Genomic DNA, 12,576 nt, shown 5'->3' with positions numbered 1-12,576 from the left:
GGTAAACAAAGCTAACCCAGCATACATCTGACCTGTGGACACGGGAGGTGTTCAGGATGATTTTTAGATGCAGTGCTGCAAAATTAGGATGGATCCTGGACTGTCTCAGTTGTGCAGATGAAGTGCTCCAAGGTCAGATGCACATCTGCAGGCAGTCTAGCTTTGAATGCCAGATGTGAGTGTGAACCAGATCCCGGGGAGGTATCGGGGTTCTTGGTAGAGTAAATATAATCAGAGTCCCGCTATCTGTTATGAGAGGCACAAGCAGATTTCAAAACGTACAACAAAGCCGTATTTATAAGTGTGTCACTGTCTTTAAAGAGGATGATTTAGGGAGAGGATGATCTTATGTAATAAGTATGACAGTTATTTGGAGCAAATTGTGGCTCACTGAATCCTAATGAAGTCTAATCCTTTGTTCCACAAATATTTACTATATGTCAAGCATACCTCTGTAAATATTGAAAGGAACAACTAGTTCTGCTAAAAGCTTTGCCTTTTCATTGCCACGTTCTTTAATACAAGGATGAGTACCCAAGCAGGGAACTCGTCCTTGTATTTTTCCCCACGGCTGTCACAAATATAGGAACCTGACAGGTTGTTTCGGTCTGTTGGTGTCTGTTTTTCACCCGGCTGTCATTACGTTATGTTAAAGTCGGGCGATATCAAGAACTTTTGTACGTTTCTCTGGCAGCCAGCTCGAGTTTTTGCGTTTTACGTGTTGAAAGTCATAGTCAGCTTTCTCAAGTGCAGCATTAATATGTGCTGTACTCATCTACCAATACGTCACTTCTCATTTATTTACTTTGTGAAATCCCAAGCTGTAATTTTTGTTTAATACAAGACACCTCGTTTGAATTGTGAAATCCTGTAGTGTTTAGAAGACTTTGACATCAGTTTAATCTTGTTTAAGAAGTTCAGTATGCTGACAAGTGATTAACATGTTCATACATGACTTATCAAGTCTAGTTGTTTCTTTTTCGTTTTGTATACAAAGTGCCAGGACTTTACACGGTTGATTTTTACTGCTCTTTTTGTCCATTTTGACATATTCCATCATCACAATGGGAGAATTTATTAGATTATGATTGTTTTCATACTACTCAGGTGGTTTTAATATCATTTTTCCCGCTTGATACTACGATTAAACAGTATGGGGAAAATCCATGGACTTTCCTTGGATTCCGACAGGGAATTTTTCTACTCTTGAGTACATTTTTATGGCAGATTCCTCACTGAACTGTGATTCAACCTATTTATTCTTGGAAGATATGGAGTCTATTAACCTACTTTTGACCGAATTGGCACCGGATAGTCAATCTAAACTTTGGGATCCCACATGCCAAACCGTGAACATCCCATATTAACTCAAGGTGACGCTGAAGTAGTAAGGTTTGTGTACAGGATGAGCTGACAGTGGGTTGATTTATAAATAGGAATGTTTAATTCTCTAAAGGGACGTTTAGTTTTTTTCCTCTCTCTGCATTTCTATTTTCAAGCTGCTTGTGGTGAGCTGCCTGCATGGTTTTCATTTATGCAGTGTTTTTGAAGTAAAGTATTTGCCCTCAAGCAAAGCTGTCCTTTGCAAGCTTGTGGTGGGACTGTGCGTGGCAATTTAAAAAAAAAAAAAAAAAAAAAAAAAAACTTTACATTTTCGCTTGAAATACATGTTGTAGCAGGGTCCTTTTCCAGTGTTACATTTCCTACACATGTGGCATTTATGAAGCGTGAAATTCTGTGTATATTACTGCGTTAGTGTTTGCCATATTTGCTATATGACTCTTACTTCACTGCCTGACTTGACATTTTTTTTCTTTTTTTTTGACTTGCTGTGCTCGATCATGGTTGTCTAAAAATAATCTATCTTTAAAATGAACCATATGTCCCTTGTATTACATAACAGGTCAGTAAAGTAAACCAGACTTTCAAACTAGCAGAGCTGAGGAGATCAGATGTCACCTCAGAGGCTTTTGTGTTGCATCTGTGCTGCAGTAAAGTGAATTAAGTCACCGTAACCATGGAGAAGTGTTTGGGAGTTATGGTGTGGGAGGGTTTTTTTTTTTCTTTTGTTTGTTTTTTTGTTGACTGTTTCATTTCCTGTCATCATCTTGGTGTCCTTGAGTGAAGGAGATGAGGTGTGTGTGGAGTGGACGTAAGCATGTTTGTTCGCTCACAGGCATCTCTGGTTGTTTTGTCCGTTGCTCATCCTGCAGACCTGATAAAGATGGAATCCTGGCTAGGCAGCACGCCGCTGACCTTCTCACCCCCCCGGCCAGCCTCTGACACCTTGCACTTCACTTTCCGTCATTGTGTTGTCTTTCTGGCATGCTTCCACAAGAATGGGGAAAGAGCAAGGTAGAGGGAAGAGGATGATGGAAGCACGTGGTGTAGGGCACATCTGCTGCTAGGTTTTCCTGGCAGCATTGTCTTGGAATTCTTTAAAAGTTGAAGTTGTTGTTTTTTTGTGTGTGTTTTCTTTCAGTAACACCTGCTTTAGGATGTGAGAACAGTTATTTTGGGGAATGCAAATGTTAGTGTGTGTGTGAACTCAGCTTCTGTGTTTTGTGTATGTGTTGTCATTTTAAAAACCGCCCATATTCCTGCATTTTCTCTGTCTCTCTCTCTGTCTCATACACAAAAAGTCGCCTATGTAATTAGAGGATTGTAGAGGAAAATATTTTCCTTTTTCTCTCATCCACTTTGGGTCATTCTTGTTGATGATCAGATGAGAAGAGACAGCTCGGTCTATACACATTTTATTGCTGCGGAGAGAAAACATGCGAGAACTTTTGGATGTAGTAACCTAACCAGAGTATGAAATAATTCTCTCTCGTGGAGGATTTGCGGGACAGAGTTCATTTGTGGTAACGGGAACTCTTTCAAGGTTTTATGACCCTTCAGAGTCTGTTTGTATTTCTCCTAGTACAGGACTCTGAAATGTTGTGGTCGTAATGAAAACACTTAAACCCCACTTTCCAGTCATGTTTCAATTGTGTCATATTGGAGGAAAACAAAGCTGACTTAAAGGGGCGATATCGTTGTTTCTGACTCTTTTTCCTTAGTCATCGTTAGTAATGGCGGCTGCCCCTGTTTAAGCTGGCTGCACCAGCCTAAGCAAGCTTTAATCACTTGTCATAATATAAGAATGTTGCCGTGTCTTGTTCAGGCAATGCAGCTGTGTTCCTTTTTTTCTCTCTCTCTCTTTTAAATGGGTGCTGTGACAATGCTTAGCAGGTCAGACAGCATATCTAATATCACTGACTGAGGTGGTGAATTGTGGTGTTGGGAGTCAGTCATGCTGGGCTGTAGCACATGATGCGACGTGGTGGGTTTAGCTGAAGGGCTGCAGTCTGCTCGCCTCTGACATCAGCAGAGCAAGTGTGTCCCAGAGATCCTTTGTCATTTGACTGAGATCTAATTTTGGACCAGGAGATGTCCTTTCTCTTAGCTGTATAAAGGCTAAACTGTTAGCACGTGCTGCTCTGTAATTGATTCCCGTGTCATGCTATAGGTCAGTGTGTAGCCTATGTCTGATCCTGTCAGTCAGTGCTTTCACCTTTTGTTACCTTCTGCTTGGTCTCTGTAATCTGTCTGTCCTATATAGCAGTTACTGTTTCTGTTTGAAGAATGTAGCATAGAAGGAAACAAATGCAGTTTTGAAGGCAGACCTAAACTTCTACATAAAAGTTCAGTTTATGGTTAGCTTCTGGATCTGAAAAGTGAATCCAGCAAGGACGTCTGCACTTAAGCCGCACTTCATTTTTCAATCACTTTGGTGTAAAGAGGAATAACTTAAGAAAAGTGTTACTATCGGTATATCCACACTTAATTACAAATCACATAGGATTTCTTCGGATTAATGTTTACATGCAGTTGATTTAAAATGATAACATTTGTAAAAAGCATTGCAGACCTTCAGAGATGCCCTTGCTTTCTGCAGAGAGACCATCATTATACTCATCTTACTTGAAATAGTTTTAATCAAGCAAACAACAGTCACCATATGTGAACACCTTAGTGTAGGATCCATACTCAGTTGTTGCACAGGCCTGAACTTTGCAGCGTCATAAGCATTTATTGTTTAAAACCTCGGAAATGAGACACGTTTTTATAAAAATGCAACTGCAAAGGATACGTGGAATCACTTTCTTTGTAAAGTCTGAATTGGATCCAGCTACATCTAAGATACACAGTCATGTTTTATGTAGACAGTGATAAGTTGCATGTAAATGGATGTCTGTCTGGAAGCATTGGTCCCTGAATACCATGAAGTTTACTAAACACCAAACTCAGTCAAGTGTCTTTGAACCTGTGCCAGCCCTGAAGTGTCTCTGCAGACCTACAGGAGAGAAACCCCTGACTTAATAAACACTTATTTAACATTATGGAAGGCAATTCATCATTTTACCATCATCTTTTCATCTACTGCCTGCATGTCACCGTGTCATAGTCCCCATCTCACACATATGTTCACCACTACGGAAACACACATGGAGAAATGCAACACACACACAGACGCACACAGGATGTTATTATCTCCTGTGATCTTCTGAGCTATGTGGTCCCAAATGTGTTTGTCTCTTTTTTGACAACAATGAATGGCATAGTTGGAATACTTTAGGACAGGAGCACAGTTATCCGCACTTGTCCTTGGATCCTGTCTGGCCCGAGCATTCATGCACACACACACACACACACACACACACACACACACACACACACACACACACACACACACACACACACACACACACACACACTCCTCCCCACAATGCAGGTTTAACAGATTTCCTGTGGGCTATTGTATCTGCTAGAAGATGGCATCCTGGTCTGAACCTCCAGGTTGAACAGGCCCCTTGTCTCCCTCCCATCTCTCTCTTTCCTCCCTTCCTCTCTTAATCTCTGTTTTCCAGCTCTCCTCTTTAATTCCCTTTTCTCCTTTTTTTTTTTTTTTTTTTTTTTTTTTTTTCGACCTCTTATCATTTGCTGCCCAAGAGACACTACCTCGTGTACAGAGCCAGCTATCTACCCATCTGTTCATCTGTTTTTGCCCTCAGCTGCCCCTCCTTAACCCAGTCTCCTCTCTTCCTCCATGTGTCCAGTGATCCCCTGCGTAACCCCTGAGGAGCAGTCTAAACACCATTTTCAAAACCAGAGCCAGTTGGGCCTCCTGCAAAAACAAGAGAGGGATCAGACACAAACACTCAACTCTCTGACCAAATGCCTGCCTGCCTCTCATACTTTGGCCCTCTGTTTTCTCATGTGCCACGTGGCTTATTTATTCCTTTTTCTGTTTTCTTTTTTTTTGGGAAGATAAACTATTCAAAGTTTATCTATAAGAACAAATAATTCATCTATTTCTCCAAACAGTGGGTGGGTTTATTTTCAGCTTGAAGAATTGCAAGTGTTTATGTGAAGGCAACATCAACAGCAATTTATGTCTCTAACTATAAAGTCAATAGATTGATAAACCGGTTTTGTCTAACCAAACAACGTATCGGGAGAAGCTTGTTTTTTTTCCACACTTTGCAGATGTTTTGTGTCAGGATTGGAGATGACTCACGCTGTTGTTGCTCTGGGACCTAAAACCTGTTTAAGATGCTTCTTATTATTGTAATGGTCTCTCTCTGAGTTTCTGTGCCCACAGTTTTCTAAAAATGGCTCAGTGTTGTCACGCATAGAAAATTATTGATTTGTGTGATACTTAAATCGTCAGTAAACAGGAATGTTTGGAAGTCTAAATAATAAGTCATTCCAGGAAGATTTTGGGAGAACAGGACTCTCTCATGGAATATCCAAACCTCTGTGCAAACTTTTACCCTGGACCGTCTGAATCAATAAAACGGTGTAACAGAGAGGTCCGCCTTTCAAATGTGTTATGTTTTCTTAAATGATGATTCATACAAAAATCTGAATAAGAAATTAGGACAGTAGGATAAATAAATATTTGTTGTTATTCTCAGTTTTAGCTTTGATTTAATGTATAAAGTTGCCTCATTCCTGTTTTTTGTTTTGGAGTTTTTTTCCCCTGTAAGCCTTGTGTGCGACGTTTCCTCTTATGCTCGAGCCTTTAATTATAACGGGCACCATCGCTGATAATTTTCAAAGAAAATAAATTCTGAACATGCCACTTCCTGCTCTGTGGCATGCATAGGAGATAAAATTGCAACCCCAGAGCAGGACATTCTGTCTTTGCTCTCTATGGGGGCATTGGGATTAAGCTAGGACCTACTACAGTATTTCACAGTAATTTGAAGGTTTGATTGGTTTACCAGCAAAAAGTCTCAGTGGGCGTCAAAACCACTGAATTTATTAAAAAAAAATCAAAAGTAACCAAATGTTACTGTAAGTGTGATGTGATTCTGTGGATTCCTATGTGACGTCTGACGTTACTGTTTTTTGTCTTTTCAGTTCTGCCAGCCTGGAGGCTGGAGGCTGTCCAGAGATCGGAAAGCACCCACCTTCTTCACCGTTGTGCTGACAGATATCGATTCAGACCGACACTACTGCTCCTGCCTGACTTTCTACGAGGCCGAGGTCAACCTGCAGGTACTCCACAGTCTCTACCTTTTACCAAAACGTGGACTACATGAACTTATCTGCAGTCTCATTTCAGCTTAGAGAGTTTCTCCTTTATTCCCTGCTCAGTCTGTCTGCTCACCGTTTACAGGTCCACACAAACATGTCGTGTAGAGTGGAGTGGACAAGAAACTGTTGGTGACAGTATTTAATTTTACTATAATTGCAGCAGAAGCTTCCAAACAAGCATTGTGTGCCACTGAGTAAAAGAGAAAGCATAATGTACTGTTGGAGTTTTTCAGACTTGTAAACTCACTCGATCATTTTATGTTTATCTTAAAAACCTTTGTGAACAGCCAAATAAAAGCTGTTGATGTACCTTGAGTGAAATACTTTCCAGCTGCTCTGTCTTTGCTTTTTGCTAGTTTTTAGCTTCCTCAATGCTACATTAGCTCCCCTGTTAGCAATCAGTGCAGTGTTAGTGATGTGTTGGCTGTAACCAACATCATCTCCTCATCAGTGATTGCATTGATATTTGATCAAAACATCAGATCGGTGCATCACCTCTAACCCCTTGAGCTGCCATGTGAGCCACAGTAATAATACAAATCTACCCTGTTATCAAAATGTTGAAGTCAGTTTCCTGGAGTGTCCTCCCGAAAATGAGGTCACTGTCATTCTTGTGTGCCTCGCATAACCATAAGACACCCTTAGGGATATGAAGCTTGGGCAATGTGACTTTCTGTTTTCATTTTAGGCTTATTGATTTGCTTTTTGTTTTTGTTTTTTTGCCGTCTTTGGCACTCTTTTTTAGTTCTCAGGAACGCTTGTCGCGTGGTTGATGTCTTCCAGAATGTCGGGCGTTATTAGAAAACAGCCTGTTTGCATCCATCCTAATAAATTGTGACTTGGCCGAGGAATTCTCTTATAAAAGACAGGATAGCCTCTGCTCCCCTTCGGCATGTGATTTACTCATGCATACAAGACTGCGTTTGATTGCAGATTAGTGGTCACGGCACCAATGTCCAAACCCCCATAAATTATTGATTACTACAGATTAGTTTCGTTGGGATCGTTTTCATACTTACCAGTGATCTTGTTAACTTCTCTCCCTGCCAGAGGCCCACACAATACCAAGATAATTGTTTCACTGTGTTGGCCTTTGTTGGAGGCCTTAAATGACTCTTTGTCACTCTGCCCACTGTGACCTCACATCCTTTCGCATGTGGAAGGCAGTCATCAATCACATTCCAGTTAGATCAGTTTAACATCTTTGAGGGAAATTTGAAATCGAGCCCCGTACGAGAAATGTGTCAACTTCAAAATAGCAACGAGTCACTTCGGTGGAATGCTCGCATTCAGCTCTGTTGTAGTGCATCCTTTTCTCATTAGCATTTGAACTTGTTGTGTGAATCACATTTATATTAAAGCATGCCTCTGTTTGCATAATTGAGCGCATTTTTCCACTTTGACACATCAAAGTAAAGAAAATAACCTGACAATGGGCTGAAATCTCAATGCTCGCCTCTTGTTGGTGAAGTCTGTGAAAAGCATGTTAGGGTTTACAGATAAGTGGATCATCCTCATTATCCTCATAGTGAAGCTGGCTGTCACTTCCATCCTTTCAGTTCTTACACAATGGCTTTGTGAAGAGTAGAATCGACAGAATTTCTCTTTAACACGAGGATGACCTCTGGAAATTCTATTTCATGCACACATAGTTGAATTTTGATAATGCTCCACATATTTACCAGACATGATCGAGCCTACAGGGAGAACTCGTACTATGCTCAAAAAACACATTTTTGAACACTTTTTTTTTAATTTTTTGGCACCAGAGTGTAAACATATGTATAATCACACAGCAGGTGGGTTTCAAAATGTAAACTTTGTTGCCATATTGGAAGAGTGCCACTTTTTATGTTTTCAAAAATCCCACACCTGAAGCAGGTGGTTGAGTGTAAAATAAAGTCAATACAAACTGTTGAGAAATCTCATTTCTGTTTGTTTGTTTTTGTTTTTATATGTATTTTAATCAGTAATGCATGTGCAAGAGTCCCTGATGCCACGTGAAAAGCTTCAATCCATTGAGTTATGGACATTGGACCTCTGGGGGTGTCTGGCACTGGGACATTGGCAGCAGATCATTTTGGGGGCCTTGAGAATCGTGTTGTTTTAGCTTTTTTTTCAGTTAAAATGGGTCAAGGCCTTGAACTCTTTGCTATGCTGCTGGTGATGGAGTGATTCTGAAGCAGATTTTGTAATGTTGTCAGCCACATTGTCCTGAAGGGGAGTCACGGAGTGCCTTTTTCCCATGGTGGGGGGCATGCTTGTTTTACAATAATATTTAGATGTCTCGTGTATGCCCAAGTGCCGTCCTTCTTGGAAAGAATCAAGGTTTCCAAGCAGAGCGTTGCACTGATTTTGATGTTGACACATACTGTATTAGTTTATAAAGTGAGAAGTTAATCTAATTAATTTTGAAGCTATCTTTAGACTTTTAAAAAAGCATGAAAACAATACAGTTTGTCTTACAGTTTAACTGATACGCTTCACTCAAACAGATTAAACTAACTGAGATGTTTGTGTCTGATAGAGAGACACTTGACCGAGATGCGTGTCTGCTTGGTGTAGATCACATACTGTAGCATAAAGACTGAACCTATAAACGTTTATTATCCACAACACGACCTTAACTTTTATCTGTCTGGCTCATATTAATCATTAGATCAGGCTATATTTGGTCTCATCGAGACCATCGATGTAGCTCAAACATTCCAGCGTTCACTTCAGAGCGCTGAAGATCTTCTTGAAACGTGAGTGTGTTTTAACAGTCTTAACTCTCTGAATTGACGTCCTTATCTGCTCAGCTAGATTTCAGAGAGCGTCCAGACAGGCGGCGCAGGAATGTATTTTGTTAAATAATTGAACCAAATCCTAAGAATGATGGAGAAATGTGACCACCCCCCCAAATTCTCAAATGGGATATTTTGATCCTGCACTCCTTGGTGCTGGAGATACCTAAGCTCTTGCGGCATGTTTTGACTGCCTGGAGAAATATACTAGACTGTGATAAAGGCTTTAGTTTGGAATGAGCGCCGAGAGATTGGCGTATCAGTGTTGTAATGCAGCTCGTGGATCTCAATAGAGACCAGATCGAAACTGTAAATTTTCTATCTTACACAACAGATACTAAGCGCTGTGCAGTTGTTAACTTGTTTGGTATTTTTGTCACTGATGTTTTGCATTTGCTGTATTATGATGTGATCCTAGGAGAGAAGGAGTATTAACTTCCTAAAGTCATTTTTGACTCTTCTGTAAGCAAATCTCATTTAATCTTGGTCCCTTTGGAGAAATCTTTTATTAGCATCATCGTAATTTAAGAAATTAACAGAGTGGCTCTGCTGGCTGTACTAAAATGCAACATTGTGAAAGAGGATAATAATTGTCCAGCCTTTCATAAATGTTTTTTTCCCTGCTCACTGTAGACAAAGGAGGATTTTTAACATTTCTTTGGGCTGCATTCAATTCGGTTAAAGGCCATTTTATTTATACAGTACCAAATCACAACAGTCACCTCAAGGTGCTTCTTATTATAAAGTAACGACTCCTTTTTTTATGTTTCAGGGAGCAAAGAACATTGAAGCTGATGGCGATGAAGATGAGGAGGCAGAAGAGGATGGCCTGATCCAGCCAGCTCAAGTGTTTGCACCAAAAAGTCTCATTCTCGTGTCCAGGCTGGATTATCCCGAAATATTCCGGGTAATAAGACACCGCATGATTAAATCTTGATTAAAAAATGTTTTTTCTGACTGTTCGGAAGAATTCTCAGAATTTTTGTCAAATCTGATTTTCATCTTGCAGATACTAATCTGCTTTGTTCTGTCTGTAAAATGGGTCAAGTTTGCTTAAGTGTAGGCATGCACTTCAGAAAGTACAGGAGGCACAGGTGCACAAGAAACGTTGAGCCTTTCATTAATGTCAGTTTGTGCTGGCGTAAGGCCAGTCATACCATCCATGGAAATAACCTCACTAGCAGACCTTACCTAGTGATACTGAGGATCTTTTGCTCTTGGCCCAAAAAGAGGAAATACAGACACTTATTGAGCACATTAATGGTTGCTTCTTTCCTTTTTTCTCCATGTCTTAGTTGACTTCCACATGTTGTTCTTGCAGGGGTGCTTAGGGCTGATCTACACAGTCTACATCGATAGCCTGAGTTTCCCTTTGGAGGGACTGGTGGCCAACCTTTTTACGTTCTTGGTTCCTGTTGCTGGTGGATCTCAGGTAAGTCTGACCTATGAGAGAACATGTCCACATATCACTATGTCTAGCTCTGCTGTTGGGTGGTTTCTCAAGGAGGGGGGCACAGGTCCAGGACTTTGTGCTAGTTGGTAGTTAATGTCAACCCTGCTCTGCTGTGAACCAGATTGTAAGTGGATGACTGAGGTTCAGTGATGCGGATTGATGTTTGCTTTGCAGCCAGTCACCACCATAATGTTCAGGGTTCAGGCGAAGTTCTAGTCTACTCATTCTGCCATGACACTAAGCAAAATAAACTCTTAGAGTGGAGCAAGAAAGAAAATCTCTTGAACTTTATCTGTAGCATTTTTGAGGACTGTACTGGACTGTCACTGCATTAGGATCCCTCTTGATATCATAAAGTATTTTGGTGGCCAAATGTCAGAAGATAATGCTCCGGTAAGCTAGGCATAAGATAATTTATTTAGACTGTTAAAAACACCCGGAACAAAAAACGCGGCCTGCTCATTCTGCCACAGTAGGTTTCTCGCTTTCTCATCTGATTTTGTTTTAAATGATGGATAATGTGCTGTTAGAAGGAAGAATTTGGCCCCTTCTGTTCTCTAGCAAGACGCCACAAAAAAAGCTCATGTCCTCAAGTCTGCCAGACCCAAGCAGACTCATTTGTCAAAACAAATCAAACAAAACACAGTTGAACATACAGGTATGCCAGGAATTGTCTGAATAGTGTGAATCAGGATGTATTCTGAGAATAATTAAAGCACAGCTTTTAGATTAGAGTCTGTGTAGATCTGAACAACACGTACACACTTTGGAAATATGTTTTTTAATCTTTGCAGTGCACGAATCATTTGTTATATTGATGCAGCTGTGCACCATATCAGTTATGTTTTTGATTAGTGAGAAAAAGACTTATTCAGATGGTCCGTGCAGTGTATGCATTGAATAGAATGCATCTTCTTCATGCCCCACGGGCTCAGAGCAGTCGGTTATAAATCTGAATGGGTGACTGTCAGTCGTTGGACTTCTCGACCCTGTAGACGTGATGGTCGTTAAAATGTTCTATTGCTGTTGTCTGCCTGTCACGCCCTTTTTTTCTGTTTACAGAAGCTATTTAGCCTGGGAGCAGGAGACCGTCAGCTCATCCAGACACCTCTGAACGACACGCTGCCCGTTACATCCAAGAGTATTGCTCTGCTCTTCCAGCAGTTGGGTGGGTCAAGGCACTGTGATAACTACTAACCAGCAATCATGAGTCACAACATGACTTATTTATGACTTCACTGTTGTATCTGAAATGAAATGACTAAATGTCTTGTCATGTATTTATTAACATTACCCTGCTGCAGTTTATCATGTACTGTAGACTCAATCACCATGTAGGTATTTCTAGTAGCTAATCTGACAGCAGTCACATTTAAAAACATAAGTTTTAAAGCATTCAATGTCTCAGCTTATTTAGTAAAATGCCTTTATGCTTGACATATTTCACATTTATTCTTATCAGATTTTTAAACGCTCTGTGTAACTTTGCTAATCACCTAGTGGCAAACTCCACTACTGTAGGACTTTTGTGAGCCATTAAGAGCTCGGATTAGTTCTACATGAAATGCGTCTCAAGCACGACTGTGCGTTTTTCTCTGTGTCCCATCAATGTTTCTGTAATTTTGTCTGGGCAGAAGGAGCCAATAATGAAGATTTGATTAGGTTTTGTGGTTTCGGATTGCAGTGTTTGCACAATATGTTAATGGTCCAGACTTAAATGATTTGAACAGGCGATACGTGCTCTGGTAA

At 40.5% G+C, this 12,576-nt stretch overlaps 1 protein-coding gene across 3 annotated transcripts in view; it reads left to right on the top strand.

The window, feature by feature from the left end:
* Positions 1-12,576, top strand: part of sbf2 (SET binding factor 2) — a 119,017-nt gene that overhangs the window by 45,120 nt on the left and 61,321 nt on the right. For all 3 annotated transcript variants that reach the window (XM_039610550.1, XM_031735931.2, XM_031735930.2), the window contains exons 3-6: positions 6,412-6,549; positions 10,147-10,281; positions 10,696-10,806; positions 11,890-11,995. In XM_039610550.1, coding sequence (XP_039466484.1) covers positions 6,412-6,549; positions 10,147-10,281; positions 10,696-10,806; positions 11,890-11,995 — 490 coding nt within the window. The remainder of the gene's footprint in view (positions 1-6,411; positions 6,550-10,146; positions 10,282-10,695; positions 10,807-11,889; positions 11,996-12,576) is intronic.

Source organism: Oreochromis aureus, linkage group 1, assembly GCF_013358895.1.
Source record: "Oreochromis aureus strain Israel breed Guangdong linkage group 1, ZZ_aureus, whole genome shotgun sequence".
Lineage (NCBI taxonomy): Eukaryota > Metazoa > Chordata > Actinopteri > Cichliformes > Cichlidae > Oreochromis > Oreochromis aureus.
The sequence above is the reverse complement of the archived record's forward strand: the minus strand, read 5'-3'. Positions and strand labels throughout refer to the sequence as shown.